The sequence below is a fragment of the Ruditapes philippinarum genome, unplaced genomic scaffold (assembly GCF_026571515.1).
Source record: "Ruditapes philippinarum isolate M1 unplaced genomic scaffold, ASM2657151v2 ctg63_1_1_1_1, whole genome shotgun sequence".
NCBI lineage: Eukaryota > Metazoa > Mollusca > Bivalvia > Venerida > Veneridae > Ruditapes > Ruditapes philippinarum.
In genome coordinates, this window is record NW_026866221.1 from 920138 (window position 1) to 943230 (window position 23093).

At 33.2% G+C, this 23093-nt stretch overlaps 1 protein-coding gene across 1 annotated transcript; it reads right to left on the reverse strand.

The window, feature by feature from the left end:
* Positions 1 to 8139: 8139 nt before the first annotated feature.
* Positions 8140 to 22867, reverse strand: LOC132731808 (putative amine oxidase [copper-containing]). The gene is given in 5 exon segments (XM_060718070.1): positions 8140 to 8914; positions 9460 to 9639; positions 13782 to 14912; positions 14914 to 15719; positions 22531 to 22867. Coding segments are annotated over 5 exon segments (2493 nt in total). The 5' UTR covers positions 22586 to 22867; the 3' UTR covers positions 8140 to 8593.
* Positions 22868 to 23093: the final 226 nt, after the last annotated feature.

The window sequence follows — 23093 nt, forward strand, 5'->3', positions numbered from 1 at the left end:
CTGTTACAGCAAGATAGCATTTTTGATCTTTAATGGAATATTCCAGTGTGTGAAGTTTTAATCAAATTCATTTGATACTTTTCAAATTATTCGCCAGTCAAGAATTATTTAGTATTATAAAGGGAGATAATTCAAAAATAGGTTATGTAGAGTTATTGTTCTTAGAAGCTGACAAGTCTCTATCGCGGTGTTGAGTTTAAATCACATGTCTTCAATTCCCTTCAAATAATTATCCACAAAATAGTGTGACGAACAGACAGGGTACGGACCGACAAAAGGCGGCGACTAGATGTTTTCCATGCTCTTCCTTTGGAAAGCATCAAATAAGGAAACTACGTTGTTCTCTTCCTGTAAAATTGAAAAATAAAAATCTGTGTAGAATGTAATGATGTCTAGACATTTTAGATTTAAGAATATGTTCTGTTTGACAAAAAGCTGACCTGCATCATGCTTCAAATTGACACTGATTGACGGTTTGTGCTGAATTGTCTAGTCGTTTATCTAATAAAAGTAAAATTATGGGCGCCATAAAAGTATAAGGATAGGAAAAAATCGTAAGCTCATGCTCAATTGCCAGAAAAGTCATGAATTACGTATAAGCATCTTAGATTATTCAGTGTTTATAAGAATTTAATTTTAACGGAATTATTCTATACATTAATATGCGTTGAACAAGATCCCGTTTATAATGTTATATCTAGTACTGTTATGATAATTACATACACAGAGTAACACATTACCTTATTTGCGTGGTAAAGTGGTACACGTGGTACTTAGGTTCAAGGTATAGTTTTTGTTTAATTACAAACTTAAAAGATGCAGCCAATTTCAAACACATGTATATAAATGCCCACAAAAATAATATACTTGAAAATATGTTTCTCATGAACGTAATTACATCGCCACATTGCTCTTCACTGGAAACTGCATGATTTAAATATGCTAAACTTTTATGGCATTTTCTCAGTATAATTCAATATTTTATATAAGATTAGTATTATAATCATATAACATATCCGTTGCAAATGTTATGCTGAAAATGTGAAAAATGAATATTTATATAATATTGTACAGGGAGTCTGGCTGTGTACAAGTCTAATAGAATCAGTCTATTGCTCAACCTCTTTATTTCACACCAGATTTTCTGCCATTTTGACAGAACTTTCAATAAGGATTTGATATGGATTTTTCGACTCTCAGAAATGAAAACGAGGCTAGATGGAGAATGATATGCATTAGATAAAGATATTTTGAACTCTAAAATAAAAACGAGGCTATATGTGATGTGATATGGATTTGGCATAGACTTTTTGAACTTTGAAAATGAAATAGGGGCTAAATTGATAAAACTGGATCCCATAATGATTTCTATTGGAACATCACGTGGTGCAAATGCTGAAAGTCTATTGGTTATTGCTCATAAGGTGTGAAATAAAGATAATTATTATACACATATATAATAAATATTCCTATGAATAAGTGTTATTAGAACTGTTTTTCTATAATGCCCAAGCGCATTTGTCTTATCAAATACATCATCAAAGAAATACTTTTTTGCTTTAATGTACATTCGGTCTGTTATATGACAAACTTGCGCAGGTGACTGGAAAAATATACATGTACATATAATATTATATTTTTTAATACTATCAAAAATGTATATTCATTTTATGAAACATTTTAGTACTGTTCACTGAATGTATAAGGGAGGGGCGTGCAAGCAATTAAAGGCGTAGGTGTTTTGTGGGATAAGGTAAAAAAGCACTGATTTTTGTGTGAATGTCTAATTTGAGCATTTTCCATATATTATCGAAATGTGTCAAAAGATTTGGGCCTTTACGAAATTAATTTTTGTGTTAGGGACAGCACATGGTACGATCGGTTTTGCAATAAAACGAGTTTTGCAATAATTCATTGCAAAACTCGTTGCAATGACATATTTTTGCTACAATCTTTTCACAATCAGTTTTGCAATAGAAACGAGTTTTGCAATAAATTATTCTATATCAAATTTGTTATAAAGATTAAACTCTAAACATTCTAATATTCGGCTTTTTATAAAAGGATTGGCATGCAGTTATTTTATTCATTAAATTTGTATACATGATTTAACATCATATTTCATTCTAAAATCATCTATTCATAATTGCAAAAAACATGGTAATTAAATGGCTTTTATTAAATTTCAGGACATTTTCAATATCAACAATAATTGCAATTTGGCTCAAAACTCTGTGATATACATATTTGATCTTGCAAGAATATCGAAACTAAGAAGAACCTTTGAGAAAGTCTTTAAAATATTATCGCAAAACTGGTTGCCATGACACGATTTTGTTGCATTTTTTCATAACCAGTTTTGCAATAAAACCGGGTTTTGCAATAAATTATTCTAACATCAGATCTGATATAAAGATTATACTTTAAATATTATTATCTTTATCTTTTGTATATGAGGAGTGATATTTATTTATTTTAGAATGGAAATTGATGTTAAATATATGATATACAAATTTAATGAATAACTCACTGCATGCCAATCCTTATATAAAAAGACAAACATGAGAATGTTAAAAGTATTATATTTATATCAAATCTGATATAAGAATAATTTATTGCAAAACTTGTTTTTATTTCAAAAAATTGCGACGAAATTATGTCATCGCAACGAGTTTTGCAATTATATTGTCAACACTGATACAAAAGTACGTGTGAGTTTTTAACTAATTACAAGATAATATTTATTTATATCTCAGAATTTAAGCCAAAGTGTTTGCAAAGCTTAGTTTATTTTTGATAATGAAAATGTGCTGATACTTAATAAAAACAATTTTATTATCATGTATTTTGCAATTATGAATAGATGATTTTAGAATGGAAATTGATGTTAAATAATATATATAATTTCACTGCATGTCAATCTTTACACACAAAAAGACGAACATTAAAATGTTTAGAATATAATCTTTACATCAAACCTGATATAAAAATAATTTATTTCAAAACTCGTTTTTGTTGCAAGACTGATTGTGAAAAAATTGCAACAAAATTATGTCATCGCAACGAGTTTTGCAATAAATTATTGCAAAACTCGTTTTATTGCAAAACCGGTTGTAACACAGCTGTGCCTGAGTCTATTACACACGTCTTGTTCTGTTTTTTAGTTTTCAATGCATCATGAAACTGCTTGGATAATTGCCATAACTGCCTGTTCATTATTTATGTTGTAGATATAAAGTATTCGTATTTGCTATAATAGAACAGCAAAACCGTTTCAGCATAATGAAAATAATAATAACAAACTGAAATGACTGTCAAAGACCCCGGTCATTATACTAAAGATGAAGGGAAGCCTTAACTGAGAGAACGGACTCCCTCTGAAAGCAAAATTGTCCTTTTATCATTTAACCACATCTTATCTATCTTAAATTGTCTTGAAATACTGGAAGCTATGGTATGCAGTATTTCTTCACTATATGTTAAATTGACTTTTCCACTGGCACACGTCCTAGTCATAGAAGTCGAGAAATAGTTTAGATGTGGGCGTAAAATACAAATAAGCTGACTTACATTTTAACAGAATGTATTTATTTTTGTTTTACTTTACCTATTAATTAAATACTGTTGCAGCCTTAATTCATTTAGCATATATTGATATTGATTTGCGAAATTAAGTATTGTACTTGAAACTGATATATTTATAGTCATTGACTTATTGTTCCAATGACGATTGTCTTAAGAAATAAGAATTAAAAATTATTTATTGACGTTAATAATCAGTTTTTGTATTTTCGAGATAGAAAAGTGAAACACGCACCTTTCACACTTTGACAGTCCGCCATCTTGGAAATGTCTACATATTTACCATAGGAACTCGAGAACGGGACCGCAGATTGCGGCGCATATTTTCGATTAAAAACGTTTCTGCTACTCGTACATCTAAATATCTAATAGTATTATTCGAGTGTATGGTCTCAAAAATATATTATCAATTGAACCCAATCTCTCTCTTTTAAAACTGGTCAAATTTTACGTATAATGTACCGTAAATTTGACTGATTTTTAAATTAACAGATTATATTAAATTGAGATTAGATAATTAAAGACCACCCGCTCGCATGATATGAAAAAATTCAAAGGTCGGACAAACAATATGTAAAGCCGGTACGGATTCGGATTTATGCGCCGCAATATGCGGTCCTGTTCCAGAGTTCCTATGATATTTACTACCGTACAGTTTACAATACAGTGTAGACAGTGAGAATAAATAAAATGTCCGAAAGATGGGGGAAAATAAAAAGAGGACATGTTTCTTTTTTTCGAAATTTATTTTCACCGAGTAGAATGAAAATAAATATTTCATAGGTGGTGCTAGTCACGAGTGAAATAGGATAATTTTCATACCACAAGATTAAAATAAATCCTGTATTTATAGAAAAAACTTGATTTTTCCGTTAATTTATTACATTTTTCTTATGATTGACATTGTAATTCGAAAGACCCTTACTCTTTGTGTATTGCCTGAATTTAGAAGAAAGTATCAGTGAAAATACGGAAAATATGTTTCACTGCAGTAAAAAATAATTTTTTACAATGAAAATACGAAAAATAAAAAATAGGCTTTTTATTTCAGCAATATTTCTAATATTTCATGTATACGTATATAACTTTAAAGTCAAAATAAGAATGTTGATAGTAACTAGAAAAATTAAAGTATCAACTGTCGTGAAGAAACATTGTTTATATACAATGTATGCGTAGATAAATGTACATGTACAATCTAAGGAAGAAAATTTGTATAATATAATCTTTGTTGTTTTCGCGAGGAATAATCTTACGACTTTTTCTGTTTCAATATTTCACGAGTCACCAACTTGTATGTAGCAGTGGAAAAAAACTGGTCAATGTATCATTTCTTTTGGCCAGAAATAATGATTTCCCAAATGGGAAAAATGACAAATTAAGCGCTCGGCATTTCCTCGTGAGCTAATGATAGCTCGATTTTCGCACAGATTGTCGCTATGGGACACTTTTTTTGTCTTGCAATATTCATGAAATTAATAAAGCTAAACATAAAGTTCGCTGTATGATGTTCCCCTCATCGATTGTTTTATAATTAGACCTGTAAATAGCCAGATGTCACGCCGGGCTTTCCTAAACTGTAATTGTTTGAAGAAAATAACTTTTGACTTATGAAAATGAAAAACGAATAGTGTCGAGTAAAGCTTTCGAACATAATTTTATATTAGGAGCTCATAACTACGAAATAATTTGCTTTAAAAACTTGTTTTTATCCTGCTTTTGCATTACACTTTGTACGTATTTTGTTTTTGTTGCATTATCTTATTATTTAAGGCAATAACGAATCTGAACCTTAGCTTGGAGAATCAGGTCGTAAAAATATATTTAATAGAGTAAATTAAAAATAAATTATTACAAAGACGGAGATCAAATGTGCTATTACGAAATTGAACTGTGTACGTCAATAAGACGCTAATAAATGACATTAAATGTCAAATTTTGCCAGGTCAAATTCAAGCTTATAATTAAAAATCACTTCAAAATCCTACTGTACCAGTTTAACGTCAATATGATACTTAAAACATACCATTATAGTCAAACGAAGAAACAGTTAACTATATATCGAGGCTTCCAAATTGTTATTGATTGATGATGATGCAGACGAGTTTTCGGTTGTTGTAATGTCATTGAATACAGAAGAAACAAGAGGGTCATGATAGCTCTTTTCTTATATCGTTCACCTGACGGTTAAGGATTTAAACATTAATATTGTAAACTATGGATAAAAAGCAGGTAAAAGGTATAAATCTTAAACGGATATTACTAAATTCGTATCTACATCTGAAAGAATGCACATGTAAAAAAGCCAGTGGTTGAAACGAAAGTCAATGTCAGATTCAAGTGTTGCTATGAAAAGTCAATGGTTGCAATGGTAGTCACTGGTTGCAATGTAAAAATTCACTTCTTGCCATAAAAGTCACTGGTTACTATAAAAATCAAAGGTTGATATGAAATGCCAATGGTTGCTATAGAAAGTTAATGGATTCTTTGGAAGTCACTTGTTGCTATGGAAATCAGAAGTTGCTATGGAAGCCATTGCAATGGGAATAACTGATTGCTAAAATAGCCACTGGTTACCATAGAAAGTCAATGGTTGCAAGGGAAAGTTGAAAGTTATTGTGGAAGTTAATAATTGCTATGAAAAAACAGTTATTGGCATAAAATTATTGGTTTCTATTGAAGTCAATGACTGGTATAGAACTTTGGTTGCTAGGGAAGTCACTTGTTGCTATAGAAATCAATGGTTCCTATTGAAGTAAATGGTTGCTTAGGAATATCAATTACTGTTATGGTAGCCACTCGATGCTTTAGAAAATCAATGGTTGCAGTGGAAGATAATGTTTGTTAAAGAATGTCAGTGTTTGCAATGGGGGTTAATGGTTGCTATCGAAAGTCAATGGCTCTTGTTGATGTCAGTTATTGCTAAAGAAAGTTAATAGTTTCTAAATATAAACGAATATACAAAGAATGAAGTATAATGATATACCTTACAGGACTTATTAGTTTGACAAAGTCAAAATGAATGAAAGTGACGGGGATATCCTTGCCAGACTGCGACAGTTCTAGTTCTTTTAGTTGCCGCGCTAACCAGAGTTCTGCTTTGAATGGAATTCTTCAAACAATTTTAAAAAATCTTTATACCAGGAACAATCCTGCTTAGTTTTAACAACAATAACCCAGTAGTGTAGAAGGACATGTTGGTGAAACAAAAGTTGACGACGGACACAGTCCGGTCACAATAAATTACCTTCAGGACGTTGTACATTCGGTAAGTTTTCGCGAAAACAGCGTTTTAGGCTACCTTTATCCTGCAATATTTTGCCTCGTTTTCATTTTTAGAATTCAAAATTCCTTATCAAATCCTTAATGTACATGAAGTAACTGCAAGTTCTGCCAAAATGTCAAACAATGGTTGTGAGAAATAAAGAGGTCAGTATACTGTACATTGCTGTGTACAATACTAATTCTATTTGACTGGTACACAGTTGCAAGATCCTCAAAAGACTCGGTTAGCAAAAAGTGCTTAACAGCTATATATTCTTCCACAAGAATTCAGTTTCGCACTTAACAATATATACAGTGTAAGGGGAGCGGTAGCCTAGTGGTTAAGGTGTCTGCCTCTCAACCCAGGGATCATGGGTTCGAGCCCTAATCGGGTCACGACCATGTTTCTTCAGTTGACACCAGTACTGGTTGGTTCCATGAGCGGACTCGAAAGTGTTTAATATATGTTGAAAGAACTTGTTTTGCAATCGGGCTTAAATAAATATGCTTAAACAAATAGATACAGTCAAGTAACCAGTTCCGGTACAGGATCAGCTCCGGTTTCTTCAATGCCGTTTTCAATTAAATATTTCTGATATTTGAATTTTCTTTGATAATATAATGCAATGTGTGTCAAACGTGTCTGTTGGCAGCTCATTTTCTTATAATTGCCGGTTTTCTAGAAAAATGACATTGAAACATGCGGAACTGGTCCTGTGTCGAAACTGGACCACTGATAGTCATTACCTTATAATAGTTCACACTAGTAGATGACACTTACTTAAATAATCATTTATATATGTTATTTTATTTTAACAAAGCCATGGCTGTCAATACATATATAGCTTGAAAATTTACATTTCATCTGGTCTATTACTTCACGAACCTTTCCACAAGGTCCTTATTTCGTGTTAACACGTGTGTAAGCTAAGGTAACATAGATCTATCAGATATATTTCATGTTAACACGTGTGTAAGCTAAGGTAACATAGATCTATCAGATTTATTTTTGCTACATTGTATTTGTATAATATATACATGTATGACAGAAAATAGGTTAAATAAATTCATTCGGAAAACGTTAGACTTAATAAGCATATATTTACTACTAGATAGCAAATGTCATATTTGATTACTGTTGATGAATTCAAATTTGTGAATGAAACATATTAGCCTATCTTATTTTCCAAACGTTCAACATGACTGAAATAGGTACAATACAGATATGTATTACACCAAACACACACTCGCATTAAGGAAATGATCTTGCAGAAATGCATATTTATAAACTAATTCTAGCTGTTGGATTTTAATTGTTTTTTGAAAACATACAAGCTTCATGTATATGTACACATAAAATTATAAGATATAATGTCCATGTATTTTTAATAAAATTCAATCATCTATGTACTAGAAATTTATTTCGTTACTTTAAGTCAAATAAATTTCAAACAAACAAAGACTACATGTGGATAATTACAAAAAAAATTGTGATGAAATGATAATTAATGATTAATACTCTTTCCTCTGTATTGGGTCAAGGTAAGTAATCCATGATGAATATGTCAGTGAATATAACACATGATTAGCTCCCCTTTATAGTGGTTTATGGCGGATCAATATACGCAAATACATGGATTCCTTCAGAACTGAAAGCTGCGCGACGACAAATCTTCACACTGTCTATTTACCGAAAAACACCATTACAATCTTGCTTTGGTAACATTTATTATTTGGTTTATCATGTTTAGATAGTTACACTATCAGTTGGTTTATCGAATAAACTGTTTGGTCTCTCCTGAATATTTTCAATAAAAGTTGATTGTTTTGGCAGACATTGTCTTTTTTCTGACTTTCCATAATTATGTATATTCAGCCCATGGTTTAATGATTTCTTACTACTTGGTTCAATGCGGATGGCATCTCCCGAGCCCATGGCAGGGTCCTCATCAAAATAATTATATGGCAGAAGAAAGAATCCAAGATCAAGTCCGACGGTAGGAGTCACCGGGAAATCCTCCATATGCGGTATATGATGTATACCCATTGTTACCCACGCTACTTGGTCCTGAAAATAATGAGATTTTTTTGCACGGTTTAAGAACTGAACTGAACATGGACTCTTAGATATAACATTTATGTTAAAACAAAACATCTCAATAAAACAACCATCCAAGCTCGTATTGCTTCCTAAACCTTTTGAATTTGTATGGCATGCAAGAAAACTGACTTACAAGTACGAAAGTAGTATTGTGTTCAACCTGAATAAATATAAGGTGAAGTGAGAGTATTCTCCCTTGTAACAATGGCTTTAACGGGTTTTCTATTTGAAATAATTTGTCAAATTTCTGATATTTTGATATGCCATGTCAGCATTTAAAATTAAAGGTTTTCGTTCAAACATAGAGAGATTTTGCACTGATCAAAGTAACTGAATTATTAGTTGGATTGTAGTGAAGTTTATTACAATGGTTTTCATTTGATGGTGGTCTTAAATGCATGCTAATCAAAATTTCAGCCCTGCTTTAGGTTTCATTTTATGGTACTAGATTTCTAGTTATTCAATGGAAATCAGCAGTATTACTATAAATATTTCATCATTTGTATATTTACCTCATCAGTTATTATTTCATCATCGTCTATAAAACTTTGAAAGTTGACAATAGGTCGCTCGGCGTCCCATATGGCGTACATTGAACTGCTGCGCCTTTCCTCCTCTTTGTACTTTGTCACTGCGACTTGGTACCGCGCCCAGGACACAGATGGTTCCTGGCCCGTGCCTTCTTTAACCATCTAAAAAATTTATACATTTGGCATAAGTTCATTGATTACTCTGTATGATGCGAATTTACCCGTTGTATCAGTTAAAACTCCTGTTCTGTTTTGGCCGTTTTTCGCTGTTATCAGAAAAGTTTTATAAAAAGTTTCAAAAGTACTGGCACTTCACATATTAAAACTTTATCATATTCTTGACAAAAATGCAATTTAGCATCTTCGTTTGCATCAGTTACACAGAAATACACCAACAAATATAATTTTATCAACTAAAGAATAGTTTCACTAGAACCCATAGTTTTGAAGAAACAAAAATTAAAGAGAAAAAAGAAAAGCATAATCGGAAAAATATTTTAACTTAATTAAAACAGGTATCCCTAAGTTTTGGCGAAATAGAAAGGTAGCTGTTTCTATTTGTCGTCTGTCAATAGGACATTGCTATATCTTTAATTATAACTATCTATATACAATCTGAACACGAAGTTTACCATCAGGACCTGGAAATAAAATCATTTCAAAACGTAAAGCTACCTATTTTCATTTTGTTTAAAAAAAGTCCCCACCCCTTCCCAAGAGTGGGGTTTGAACCCATGTCTCATCCTTACTAAATGAATACTCTTCAAAAAGGAGGATCTCGAGTCTAAAGAATTATAGTTGCTCCCCATTTATTACTAGAAAATATTGTAACGATTTCAAATTATTTAAAAACATTTTTTTAAATGAAAGAATTTAACTAGTAATATTAGCTGTAGACACTGTAACAGTGACAGTGATAGTAGTGGTAGTGACGGTAATGTTAGCTGTAGATACTGTAACAGTGACAGTGATAGTAGTGGTAGTGACGGTAATGTTAGCTGTAGATACTGAAACAGTGACAGTGATAGTAGTGGTAGTGACGGTAATGTTAGCTGTAGATACTGAGACAGTGACAGTGATAGTAGTGGTAGTGACGGTAATGTTAGCTGTAGATACTGTAACAGTGACAGTGATAGTAGTGGTAGTGACAGTAATGTTAGCTGTAAATACTGTAACAGTGACAGTGATAGTAGTGGTAGTGACAGTAATGTTAGCTGTAGACACTGTAACAGTAACAGTGATAGAAGTGGTAGTGACGGTAATGTTAGCTGTTGACACTGTAACAGTGACAGTGATAGCAGTGGTAGTGATGGTAATGTTAGCTGTAGATACTGTAACAGTGACAGTGATAGTAGTGGTAGTGATGGTAATGTTAGCTGTAGATACTGTAACAGTGACAGTGATAGTAGTGGTAGTGACGGTAATGTTAGCTGTAGATAATGTAACAGTGACAGTGATAGTAGTGGTAGTGACAGTAATGTTAGCCGTAGACACTGTAACAGTGACAGTGATAGTAGTGTTAGTGACGGTAAATGTTAGCTGTAGACACTGTTACAGTGACAGTGATAGTAGTGGTAGTGACGGTAATGTTAGCTGTAGATACTGAAACAGTGACAGTGATAGTAGTGGTAAGTGACGGTAATGTTAGCTGTAGATACTGTAACAGTGAGAGTGATAGTAGTGGTAGTGACGGTAATGTTAGCTGTAGATACTGTAACAGTGACAGTGATAGTAGTGGTAGTGACGGTAATGTTAGCTGTAGACACTATAACAGTGATAGTTCTGGTAGTGGCAGTAATGTTAGCTGTAGATAATGTAACAGTGACAGTGATAGAAGTGGTAGTGACGGTAATGTTAGCTATAGATACTGTAACAGTGACAGTGATAGTAGTGGTAGTGACGGTAATGTTAGCTGTAGATAATGTAACAGTGACAGTGATAGTAGTGTTAGTGACGGAAATGTTAGCTGTAGATACTGTAACAGTGACAGTGATAGAAGTGGTAGTGACGGTAATGTTAGCTGTAGACACTGTAACAGTGACAGTGATAGTAGTGGTAGTGACGGTAATGTTAGCTGTAGATACTTTGACAGTGACAGTGATAGTAGTGGTAGTGGCAGTAATGTTAGCTGTAGATACTGTTAGAGTGACAGTAGTGGTAGAGACGGAAATGTTAGTTGAAGATACTGTAACAGTGACAATGAAAGGAAGGAAGTGACGTTAATGTAAGCAGTAGATACAGTAACAGTGGCAGTGATAGTAGTGGAAGTGACGGTAATGTTAGTTGTAGATAATGTAACAGTGACAGTGATAGTAGTGGAAGTGACGGTAATGTTAGTTGTAGATAATGTAACAGTGACAGTGATAGTATTGTTAGTGACGGTAATGTTAGCTGTAAATACTGTAACAGTGACAGTGATAGTAGTGGTAGTGACGGATAAATGTTAGCTGTAGATACTGTAACAGTGACAGTGATAGAAGTGGTAGTGACGGTAATGTTAGCTGTATATACTGTAACAGTGACAGTGATAGTAGTGGTAGTGACGGTAATGTTAGCTGTAGATAATGTAACAGTGACAGTGATAGTAGTGGTAGTGACGGTAATGTTAGCTATAGATATTGTAACAGTGACAGTGATAGTAGTGCTAGTGATGGTAATGTTAGCTGTAGATAATGTAACAGTGACAGTGATAGTAGTGCTAGTGACGGTAATGTTAGCTGTAGATACTGTACACAGTGATAGTAGTGGTAGTGACGGTAATGTTAGCTGTAGATATTCTGACAGTGACAGTAGTGGTAGAGACGGTAATATTAGCTGTAGACACTGTAACAGTGACAGTGATAGTAGTGGTAGTGACGGTAATGTTAGTTTTTAAGATACTGTAGCCAGTAACAGGGATAGGTAGTTGGTAAAGTGACGGTAATGTTAGCTGTAGACACTGTAACAGTGACAAGTGATAGTAGTGTAGTGACGATAATGTTAGCTGTAAATGAATGCTCGGCTGGCTAGCTAAGGCTTGCTAGGAGTCTGCAGTGCATTTACTAAATATAGTGTAAAAATGACTGCTGCTGGAATGCATAAAAGCTGGCTAGGCAATCTAGCAGTGGCATTACTAAATATAGTGTTAAAATGTTCTGCAGGAATATTAATGCTCAGCTTGGCTAGGCAATCTAGCGGAAGGCATTTTTAATTGCTTAGCCAGCTGAGCATACCAGCAGAGGCATTTTGTAAACTTTATTTTGGAATGCTCTGCTGGGTTTGGCCTAGCCAGCTGAGGCAATTCAGGCAGAGCATTTTTACAAATATTTTTGAAATGTCCCCGCTAGGGCTTGCCAGCTGAGCATAAAGCAGGGTTTACCCTATTTTTAAAGTACCCTGCTGATTTGTAGATGACATAAGCAGACATTTTTTCCATATTTTTGGAATTCCCCCCCCCGTTGCTTAGCAAAAAAACATAAAAAGAAGATTTTTAAAATTTTCTTTGGAACGTCCCGGTAGATTTTTAGGGTAGTAAAAGAAGTTTTTAATTTTTTACACTATATTTTGGAATGCTCCGCTAGTTTGCTTAGCCAACTGAGCATAAAAGCAGAGCATTTTCACACTATATTTTGGAACGCCCCGCTAGATTGCTTAGCCAGCTGAGCAGACCAGCAGAGCATTTAACGCTATATTTTGGAACGCCCCGCTAGATTGCCTAGCCAGCTGAGCATACCTGCAGAGCATTTTTACACTATATTTAGGAATGGCCTGCTAGATTGCTTAGCCAGCTGAGCATACCAGCAGAGCATTTCTACACTTTTTTTTGGAATGCTCTGCTAAATTGCCTACCCAGCTGAGCATAACAGCAGATCATTGATTTCCCTATATAAATCGTTATGTCTTTTTGCTGAGCTCACTGTTAACTGCTAACTTCTCACATACAATAAAATATGTGAAATAGCAAGGATATCATAGGCTTACAATAGTACGTTCAACCATTGCATAAAGCATGGACAGGTTAAATGTTTGGACGATACATGTCACACTTACTTCGTAACGTTTAACGGATAAGAGGATTTGGCTGTGATGCATGATATATAATATTAAATAATGATCATGATGTAAACTTACGTTGTTTGTTTGTTTTCTATTTGTTCGTTTTTGATGTTGTGTTTTTGTTTTGTTTTGTTGGTTTTTCACTCCATCGTGACCCACCCCTAGAAACACTAGTGAAAGGCTAAACTCCCTATTTATTATCCCTTGTCAAGAACGTGTTAAAAATCATGGATCCTCCCCTGCAGTAAATACATCTTGATTAAATTTACCTGTTTAGAAACACCTCTTGTAAACAGTCGATAGGCTCTAGGTACTCCAGAAGATGACATAAAATCATTATTGTAAAATGTTAAATACTTGGGCTTTTCAAAGTTGTATTTCACAGTGGCTTCTTTTTCTGATTTTATTTGTTTTCGAACCATTTTTGTTTGAGAGTATCTAGTATTTTGTTTCACAGACCATTGTGAATTATCGACTTCCATAGGCTGTATTTCTATAGACTCAAATCTGTTTTTCTTCCCATGAACATCCAAGTCCGTTTTGAAATGGAACATATGATGATGGATGTTTCCGGTCACGTGATCCCGCAGCCTGAACCCGTAGTTATCTTCTGCAGCAAATCTTAGCGATGTAAGAATATATCCTGTAGACACAACTTTAACTTCAACCGCCCCATTTTGATGAAATATGAAGTCAAAAATATAATCATAGTTAACCACAGTTGCGATTGTTCGAACTGTCAGAACAATATCCATCATTCCTTCATAAAACATTGAACCGGAACTAGATAAATGTCTGCGCAGCGGAAGTCCAGTGTTATGCTCAAACACACAAAATGCTCTTTCAACATGGAATGGATCTTCTGAAGATTCTATAACATGGTCAGCACTAAGATAAGTAGAGTGGGTGGGACAATCAGCTCCGGCAACAAGTGATCGGGCTCTTGACCCTATTAAGGCCACGCTGTCAATGTAGTCTGCAAATTTTTGTGCCGGGCTATCAGCCGAGTAAAATACTGCAATGTCCTGCAAGCTTAATTCGTAGACTATTCTCTCATTATTATATCTAATATCAAATATTTGAGGACCAGAGATTGTTGACATTCTAACGTCGAAATCCCATCCCATATATTTGATATGTCTACCTTCTATAGAATATCTTTTCCCGCTGGGTTCAAATTCTCTAGGGGGTGATAATGGCTCTTCTGGAAATAAAGTTCCTCTTCTATGCATGGAGGAATACAGATTCTTATCATTTGTCGGGAAAGGAATTTTCGTTTTCGTTACTGAACCCGTTTCGTACGACCTAGTAAGATCATCCAGTGACTTAAACATCTGATTTCCATAATAAATCTTATCAATAGTATATTCTTCCACCTCATTACTTGTCAGGTCCATAAGAAACTAAGAAATCTAATGGATGCAAACTCCAAAACTCAACAACTGGTGTAAGCCAAAACCACATTTTCCTTGCCATCGGTTCTCCGGAAGATGCCGGGGACATAGGTGTGATCATTTGAAACTCTAGACAATTTTCAGCACAATCTCCTAATTTTCCACCATAACTTTCTTCCAAGACCTTACCAGCTTTAGCAGTTATTTCACTGTGCAGCTTAGATACTGCCCCAACAATTTCAGGGGCAGTTAAGGGACGGTAGCGAAATGGGCGTGGTGTCAATGCTTTTTTGCTTATCGGGTTAGGTAGAGGAGTAATGATAAATTCTTGAACGTATGGTTCAGGTTTGTCTCCCCTAAATATGACAACAGAAGCCTCTCTAACTGGTGGTGATCTACCTTTATCAAGATAATTCAAAGTTTGTTCTTTGTTAGGAATGTAAAGTTCCATTGTATAAATGTAGCTCTTATCACAAGCTATTTCAGACGGTCTTACTAAATTCAAGTCCTGTTGCCCGTACAAGAACTCTTTTACGGATAATATTTCATCTCGCGTAAGATCATGGAACGGTGGTAAGACATCTGGTGGATGAAGCTGGATTGTATTACTGCTTGTAGGACAACTCTCTGTTTTAGAGTCTAATTTGTCTTGTAGGTTAGTGACCACAAGTGCAAATGCTATAATTAATGCTAGAACTATTACGCTGAGAATAATCACTGTGATTCTGCAAATCCCGATCACACGGCGATATTTTCCTGGTGATCCGGAATCGGCCATTTTGTGATTTATTGCCGACTCGGACATCTTGTGATCTGAAATATAAACATATATCTAATATATGCAACAAATCAAAAAAAGAAGAAGAAAGCAACGATTCTTTCATTAGTAAACCTCTTCTCATTCGGAATGGCGAATTTCACTAGGAAGATATAATTTGACGTTTTGTGATTATACAAGGATTTGTCAATATGTCAGTGAATCACCGGCTGTGCCTTGTTTATATTGATCATAAACACAGTCATTGCAAGTTAAAACCAATAGGGCATTGATGGTTCTAGACACCTCACCTGATATACAATGCTAGAAAACGTCATATCGTCATTAATGTAGAAATAGGCCATTGAGTCACACTAAAGTTATCCACGGTCAAATTTTGATATCACATTGAAACTTTCAAGGATTTGAAGATAAATGAAAATTTTAAAAGAAGGACCCTCGGTCATCATTGACGTCATCAAATGTCGAAGTTTAGTATTATAACTCAATAGACTTTCTGAAGTCATAGCTAAGAAATTTAAAAGAAGGTCATACGCTGAAGTTCATGGTTAGCCATTGTGAAAGAAACATAAAGCTTTATAAGTAATGTAACTTTGAAGGTCATAGCTTGACAAATGCGAAAGTTCTCTAGACATATTGGAGCTTAAGTGTATCAAACAAAAAGTGTACGAAAATCAGGCTGTAGGCCACTTTAGGCCTACAAAATATTTTATTCAACTTGTAGGGAGGACGTAACTTCTCGGTGTTACATGCTAAATGTCTATTTATAAGCTCTATGCTATAAAGTTTCAGACGAAGGGACTTAATTTATATGACATTCGTTGAGTTCAAGTAGGCAATAAAATCACGCTACATACGGTATATAAGATGCAGACAAAGAAGTTGTACAAGATAATGTAAATGTGATTTCTTATGTTAAACTAAATGATCAGTTTTGATATCAGGCAGTTCCTGGAGAGAGTTTTGCTTCCATGCAAACTAAATGATCTAAGTAAAATGGCCAAAGTTATAAACTAAAATAAACTAAATGGCCATAGTTACAAATCTGTGTATACTAAATGACCATAGTTATAAATCCATGTAAAACAAATTGCCGAAACTTTAAATATATGTTAACTAAATGAACAAAGTTACAAATCTTTGTAAACTAAATGACCAAAGCTATAAAACTTTGTATACTAAATGAACAAAGTGATAAATCCATGTAAAACAAATGGCCGAAACTTTAAATATATGTAAACTAATTGACCAAAGTTAAAAGACTGTGTTAACTAAAAGACCAAAGCTATAAAACTTTGTAAACTAAATGACCAAAGTAATAAATCCATGTAAAACAAATGGCCGAAACTTTAAATATATGTTAACTAAATGACCAAAGTTACAAGTCTATGTAAACTAAAATACCATAGTTACAAATCTGTGTAAACTAAATGACCAAAGCTATAACTGATGTTCGATAGACAATGTTGCATACCAAATATCTTAGTTGTGGACAGTTAAGCTTCAAATAAAATTATTTAAACGCGTTATTCGAATTCAATTAAGTGATCTCATTATTCCAATTTGACCTCCTGGGCATGATTTTATCCCTGCCATAAGGGCTGTCTTGGCAAGTGAAAGTAATGCATCTTTGTCAATGATAAGCTTAATTTAACAGTAACTAATTAGCGTTTTCTACCAGACTTGCAGTCTTCTTTAATTGACACATGCCCTTTTTGAATTCATGCATTCACCTCGAAACAGTTGCAGAAGATACTTTATTGTTGCCATAAATATTACAAATATCATTACTATACAACATTTATAACAGATTTTCCAAGTTTTGCTCGAGCTTTATGTAAGTCAATATTTCAGCACTTTTACAGCGTTTACCAGCCATTTACTGTTGTAAGGTGTTTTTAATGAAAAAAATTCTTATGATTTTGGTACCATGGTCTGTGGCATAGCATAGTTTACACAAACACAACAGTCACGAGCGCAATTAGAAAATAAACTTTATATTGTATTACATATTGACACGACCTTATATGTCTATGTGAACTACGTAACCAACAAGGACAATTGTGGTGTGATTTATATACTACATATATAAACGTATTGCTTTTTCCTTTACAAGTCAAAGCCCACGTAATTAAGGAGGAGAAAAATCGAAGGTTCTTTAAGGATTTACGCCATACGGATGCATTTAAAAAATATATGCCCAACTCGTTTGTAGGCTGCACTGCTAAAACTTGTTTTAAATAGATGGAAATGATATATCTGTATTGTATTGTCCAGATTGATGCAAAATGAAAAGCGTTGCAACCCTTTTAACACAAAACGGGTTAAGAAACGCATAAAAGTCGTTATTTAATTAAATTTCTTTATTACCCTTTGCAGATGTTTCCAATTGAAGTGCTTCACTTGATTTATGCAAGAATTTCGAATTTTATGTTTTTAGACTTTTGTGCATAATAGTGTTTGGTAGAAAAAGATATTGTTTACATAATATAACAATTAATCCAGATTACAAGATTTGTGATTTTTTATTCCTAAAATGGCACTTTTGATCATTTCTAATTTCTAAATTTAATGTAGTATCTTCAGATAAATTAATTTTCAGTTTGTTTCCGATGATTGAATACTAAAATATGTGCAATGTGTACAGAACAATGTGTACGATTTTCTTTAAAAAAAAATTAATGTTTATTTTTATTAAACTGGTTATAAATATTCTTAAATTCAGGGAGATTTTACCGCTATCTGTATATAAATGTTTTATATCTCAGTAGATGTGTACATTGTGTACCTCACAAGGTTTGCAAGATTATAAATGATATCTGAGTTTAATAAATATATCTTATTTAATAGATACAATTTAAAGATTTAAAAGAAGTGAACGTTTGTATTTCTGATTAATGTTTGCCAGGGTTTTGTTTTTATTTTTTTTTTAAACATTTATATAAGTAAGAACATTTGTTAGAACATACATTATGTTTATCTTACTTGCAAAGGTCGTTTCCATTCTTATCTGACACGTACACACAGAGAACGTTTACATTTTTTAAAGATATAACATATGCTTGCAGCTTGTGCAATTATGTTGACTGAAAGCTTTCTAAATATTATTTTCACTTACAAATATAACCTTCATATAAAACATATGTCGAATTAGTTAATTATCTAGGTCATGTAACTGGGAAGGTCTTACGTCCTTTCTTGTTAAATTTACTCAGCTGATCTTTCAGAAACAAGCACTTAAGTTTTCAACGTTCAGGCATGCAAACTGTTGCAATATCGGTACAAAAAAGGAAGAAAGTATAGTGTTTAAAATATATATATGAAATAGGGATAAATAGTCATGGCGTTATTTAAAGTCCGCGTGTTCATCTGCGTTTTGAAAGCAAATTTTCGAGCCTTATATATAGTTGGTATATTATCAGTTTTATGGAAGAAACAAATCCAGTTATAAGACCACGCCATCCCAGAACAAACATGTACTATGTACAGGACTGTTAATGTTAGACGTTTTCTCCGGTAACGTCTTATTAAGTTATTACAGTTAAGGTTATATATGTTTTGAGGTAAAGTAATGTCATTTTTCCCTTTATCTTATTTCGTTAGAAAAAAAATGAAACAAACCACCATATTTGCTTTACCACATTTAAATGTTTCTTAAACAATGCAGTTAGCGTTTTTGTGTACTTCACCTCTACTAGGCAGCTATAAATATAGATAAGGAAATAAATCTGTTATAATCTGTACAGCAATTTTTCCCTTGCAGGTATTTGTATATAATTATACGACATTTTCTAACTTGTATCTGTAGGCATTTTAACATTGTTGTTTCAAAACTGCACTTATCATTGACACGTCATGCCTTAAAGCGTACTATAATATGTCCTTTGGGGGTTGATCAGGTTGACCAAACTGTCAAGAATACAAGTTATAAAGAATACAGTGTAAAAGATGTGTGGTAAAGATATTATCTTCAACTCTATCTGTGTTGTTCTTGTGTAAACCAATTAAGTCGATATTTATTTTTCAACATAAGCGTATGCCCGTGTTATTTATACACGTACATGTTTGAAATATGACAATGTCTCTTTAAATTTTATTAAGATATTTTTATTCAAAGCCCCCTTTAAAGTTTCTCGTGGTGAACAAATAGGGGAAAAAATTTTGACAGAAAGAAAAAAAATAATTAAAGAATTAAAAAGAGGGGAAAAAAGGGGAAAAAAATAAAAAAATTTTAAAAAAAAAACCCCCCCAAATACAGTTGTAAAGTTTTAACAGGGTGCATCACATTTTTGTATAAAATATCATTTAATGTTTGTCTCAAACACACTTTAAAGGCGCTCCACTGAGGTCAGAAAGGTCAAAAAGCCCAAAATCATTAAATTGAATTTCTTGCATATAACCAGTAAAGCACTTTAAATGAAAATGTCTGCAAAGGAAAATGGAAAAATATGCAAACGATAATAAAGAAATATCCTCTTAAATTAAATTGACTATCGATTTTTTTTTTGTGCGATTCTTGGCTTGATTTTGTATCGCTCATTTTTGGGTCATATTGCCCAAAAAATTTGCTGGAAAAATGGAAGTGAGGAAAAAAACTGAAAAAAAAATAGGAATTACATTTGGGGTCGTTATTTTCATTTTTTTTTGATGGTCCTTATTTAAATGTGGGTTTTAAGTGGGGTTACAAGACTCCCGGCAAATATTAGTAAACAGGGGGCCTTTGATTCGTAACATAAAAAAACAACGAAATTGACGTTTTCCCACTTTATGACAGAATAGAGGTTATAATTATGTTAAGATGAAAATAAAATTTCAAACAACGGATTCGTTGTTAAAACTGTAAATTGAAATAGCAATAAAAGTTATCAAGCCTTAATTAAAATTTGTCATATAAGGATGTGTATATGAGTACATGTTAATCGAGTTAAACAAGTGGTATCAGTGTTTACAGCGACAAACCACATTTACATCTCGAACGTTATATAATATGTATACAGAAATATTCAAATGTAATGATTAACTGTTTAAGTTATGGAACATCTTGAATGTTTTAATTAACTGTTTAAGTTATGGAACATCTTGAATGTTTTAATTAGTTGAGTTGAATGCAGTGTTTTGCAAGTATGATTTCATTGTCAAGTATTTGGGATTTACGATTGAATTGATAGATAAACAAATTTAAAGCAGAGAAGACACATGATTTAAAAATGATGGTGTAATGTAAAATAATAAAATCAATAAAATAGGGTTCCCCAAAATCCATTTCATTCTTTCTCTAGGAGTTGTCGCCACTTACCACCTAACTTCTTTTGGTTTCTTTTTTTTTAATCATGTTTGGAATACGCGAGTACGTGCGATTTTTTTTAAATTGTTCGAAAAGGCCCACTTTGGGTGTGTGAAAAAAAATTTCATATCTAATCGCCATGGTTGGTTAACTTTTTTCTTTGTTCTTACGTAACCTAATTTTATATTTCATTACTATGGACATGTTTCGTGTCCAACTTTCCTTGTCATCCTTTGAATTATTATGGACAAAATTTTCTTAGTCTTATAGTTTCTAGTCAAGTCGTCTGGCACATTTGTGCCAGACATTTTCAATCCACTTTTTGTCAGACTTTTCTTTACACTGATGACAGAAATAAAACTTCAAAGGCGTTCAGGCAAAGCAAATATAAATAACAGTACAGCATTTTCATTGATTCATACAGTTGAGTTTTTCGGGGTTTTCTTTAGCACCTGGTATGTATCAGTATAATTTTGTTATTGGGGGTATCACACATTCCCAAGAGCAAAAAAAAAACAAAAACAAAAAACAAAGATTTATTACATGGTATTGGTTTATTTTTTCTAGGGTTTACATTTGAAATGAAAGGGAAAAGGTGAGGAAACACTGAACATATTAATGCTTTGCTGATTTCTGTTACAAAATAAAAAGGAATAACTAACTCGTTTCATATAATACTATTACGCATTACATGTATATGTTTTATGTCTTGAAACATGGCTGTGCAAATAACGTCTTAATTACATCAAATGAGCCGCGCCATGACAAAACCAACGTAATGCGTTTGCGACCAGCATGGATCCAGACCAGCATGCGCATCCGCGCAGTCTGGTCAGGATCCATGCTGTTCGCTATCAATTTCTATACTTGTTATAGGGTTTGTCAGAGAACAACATGGATCCTGATCAGACTGTGAAGGCTGGTCTGGATCCATGCTGGTCGCAAACGCACTATGTGGGTTTTGTCATGGCGCGGCTCATATTTACATAATTATACAGTACAAATAATTAATACACCGCTGTTGCTTAATATCAGACGTTTATTTTCATGATGATAGCTTTATAACGGAAGAAGTTTGGCTTATAAATGCAGGTGTATGTAATTATATGTGCGTGTGGGAGCGTGCTCATTTTTTATGTTGTCTAACATCAGCTTAATCATAAAATTTTCAACTTAATTGCTTATTTTGTATATACAACGCATACTTTTTCATTGTCAGACAACAGCGCGTACACTTTATACTGTAGCACATATTTTCTCTCATTTATATCCAAGTAAAAGCAAAATATAGCAGCCAATGGGGTGGGGGTGGGGGGCAAGCATAAGGGTCCGACGCCCCAAGGTATGTTCATCGCACAAAAATCTAACATTTTATATCATCCTTAGACTCAAGTCGCTTTTGATGCCTTATCTATAGATATACTAATTGTTCATCCTTTTTGCTCAAACTGCTTATTATATTATATTATATGTGAAGAGACATATGTGTGTCGTGTGCCCCTTTGAAAGAATGGGCTTACAACAAATGCAAATTATAATATACAAACATAATGTACGCATACCTGTGAATGATTCAGATGAAGTAGTTCCTTTCCAATTCAAAAACTGCCAACTCATAAATTCATTTCTTAATCCTTCATGTATATAATTTACATCCAAATTTATTTCATCACATTCATAAATTATAGCTCCTCCGTGCGCGAAATGTTCACTTAACAAGTAAAACTGAAACTATGCCCCCAGTGTTCCAGATCAGGCGCACTTGTCATTCACGCTACGTTATCGCACGGTAAATCTCGACGGGACCAAAAAAATGAAAACTTGTCGGTGTTTGTTAGTTAATTCGCCAGGATAATTTTACCTTAAAGTAAACAAAAATATGTGATTACGGGAATGTATGATTAGAGAATTATAGGACTATTATTGATAATCTGATGCTGATTATCTTTCAGATCGTAATATAAACACTTTAATGTATAATATATATGTAGTTATATACATATATTTACTTTAAAGGTTAAAAATCAGCTGATTTAAAATTTGATTCATTTCATTCAGATCATGTCTATGTAAATAAATCAAAGATGAAATGTGATATAGCACAGTTTAATATAATTAAAACGTG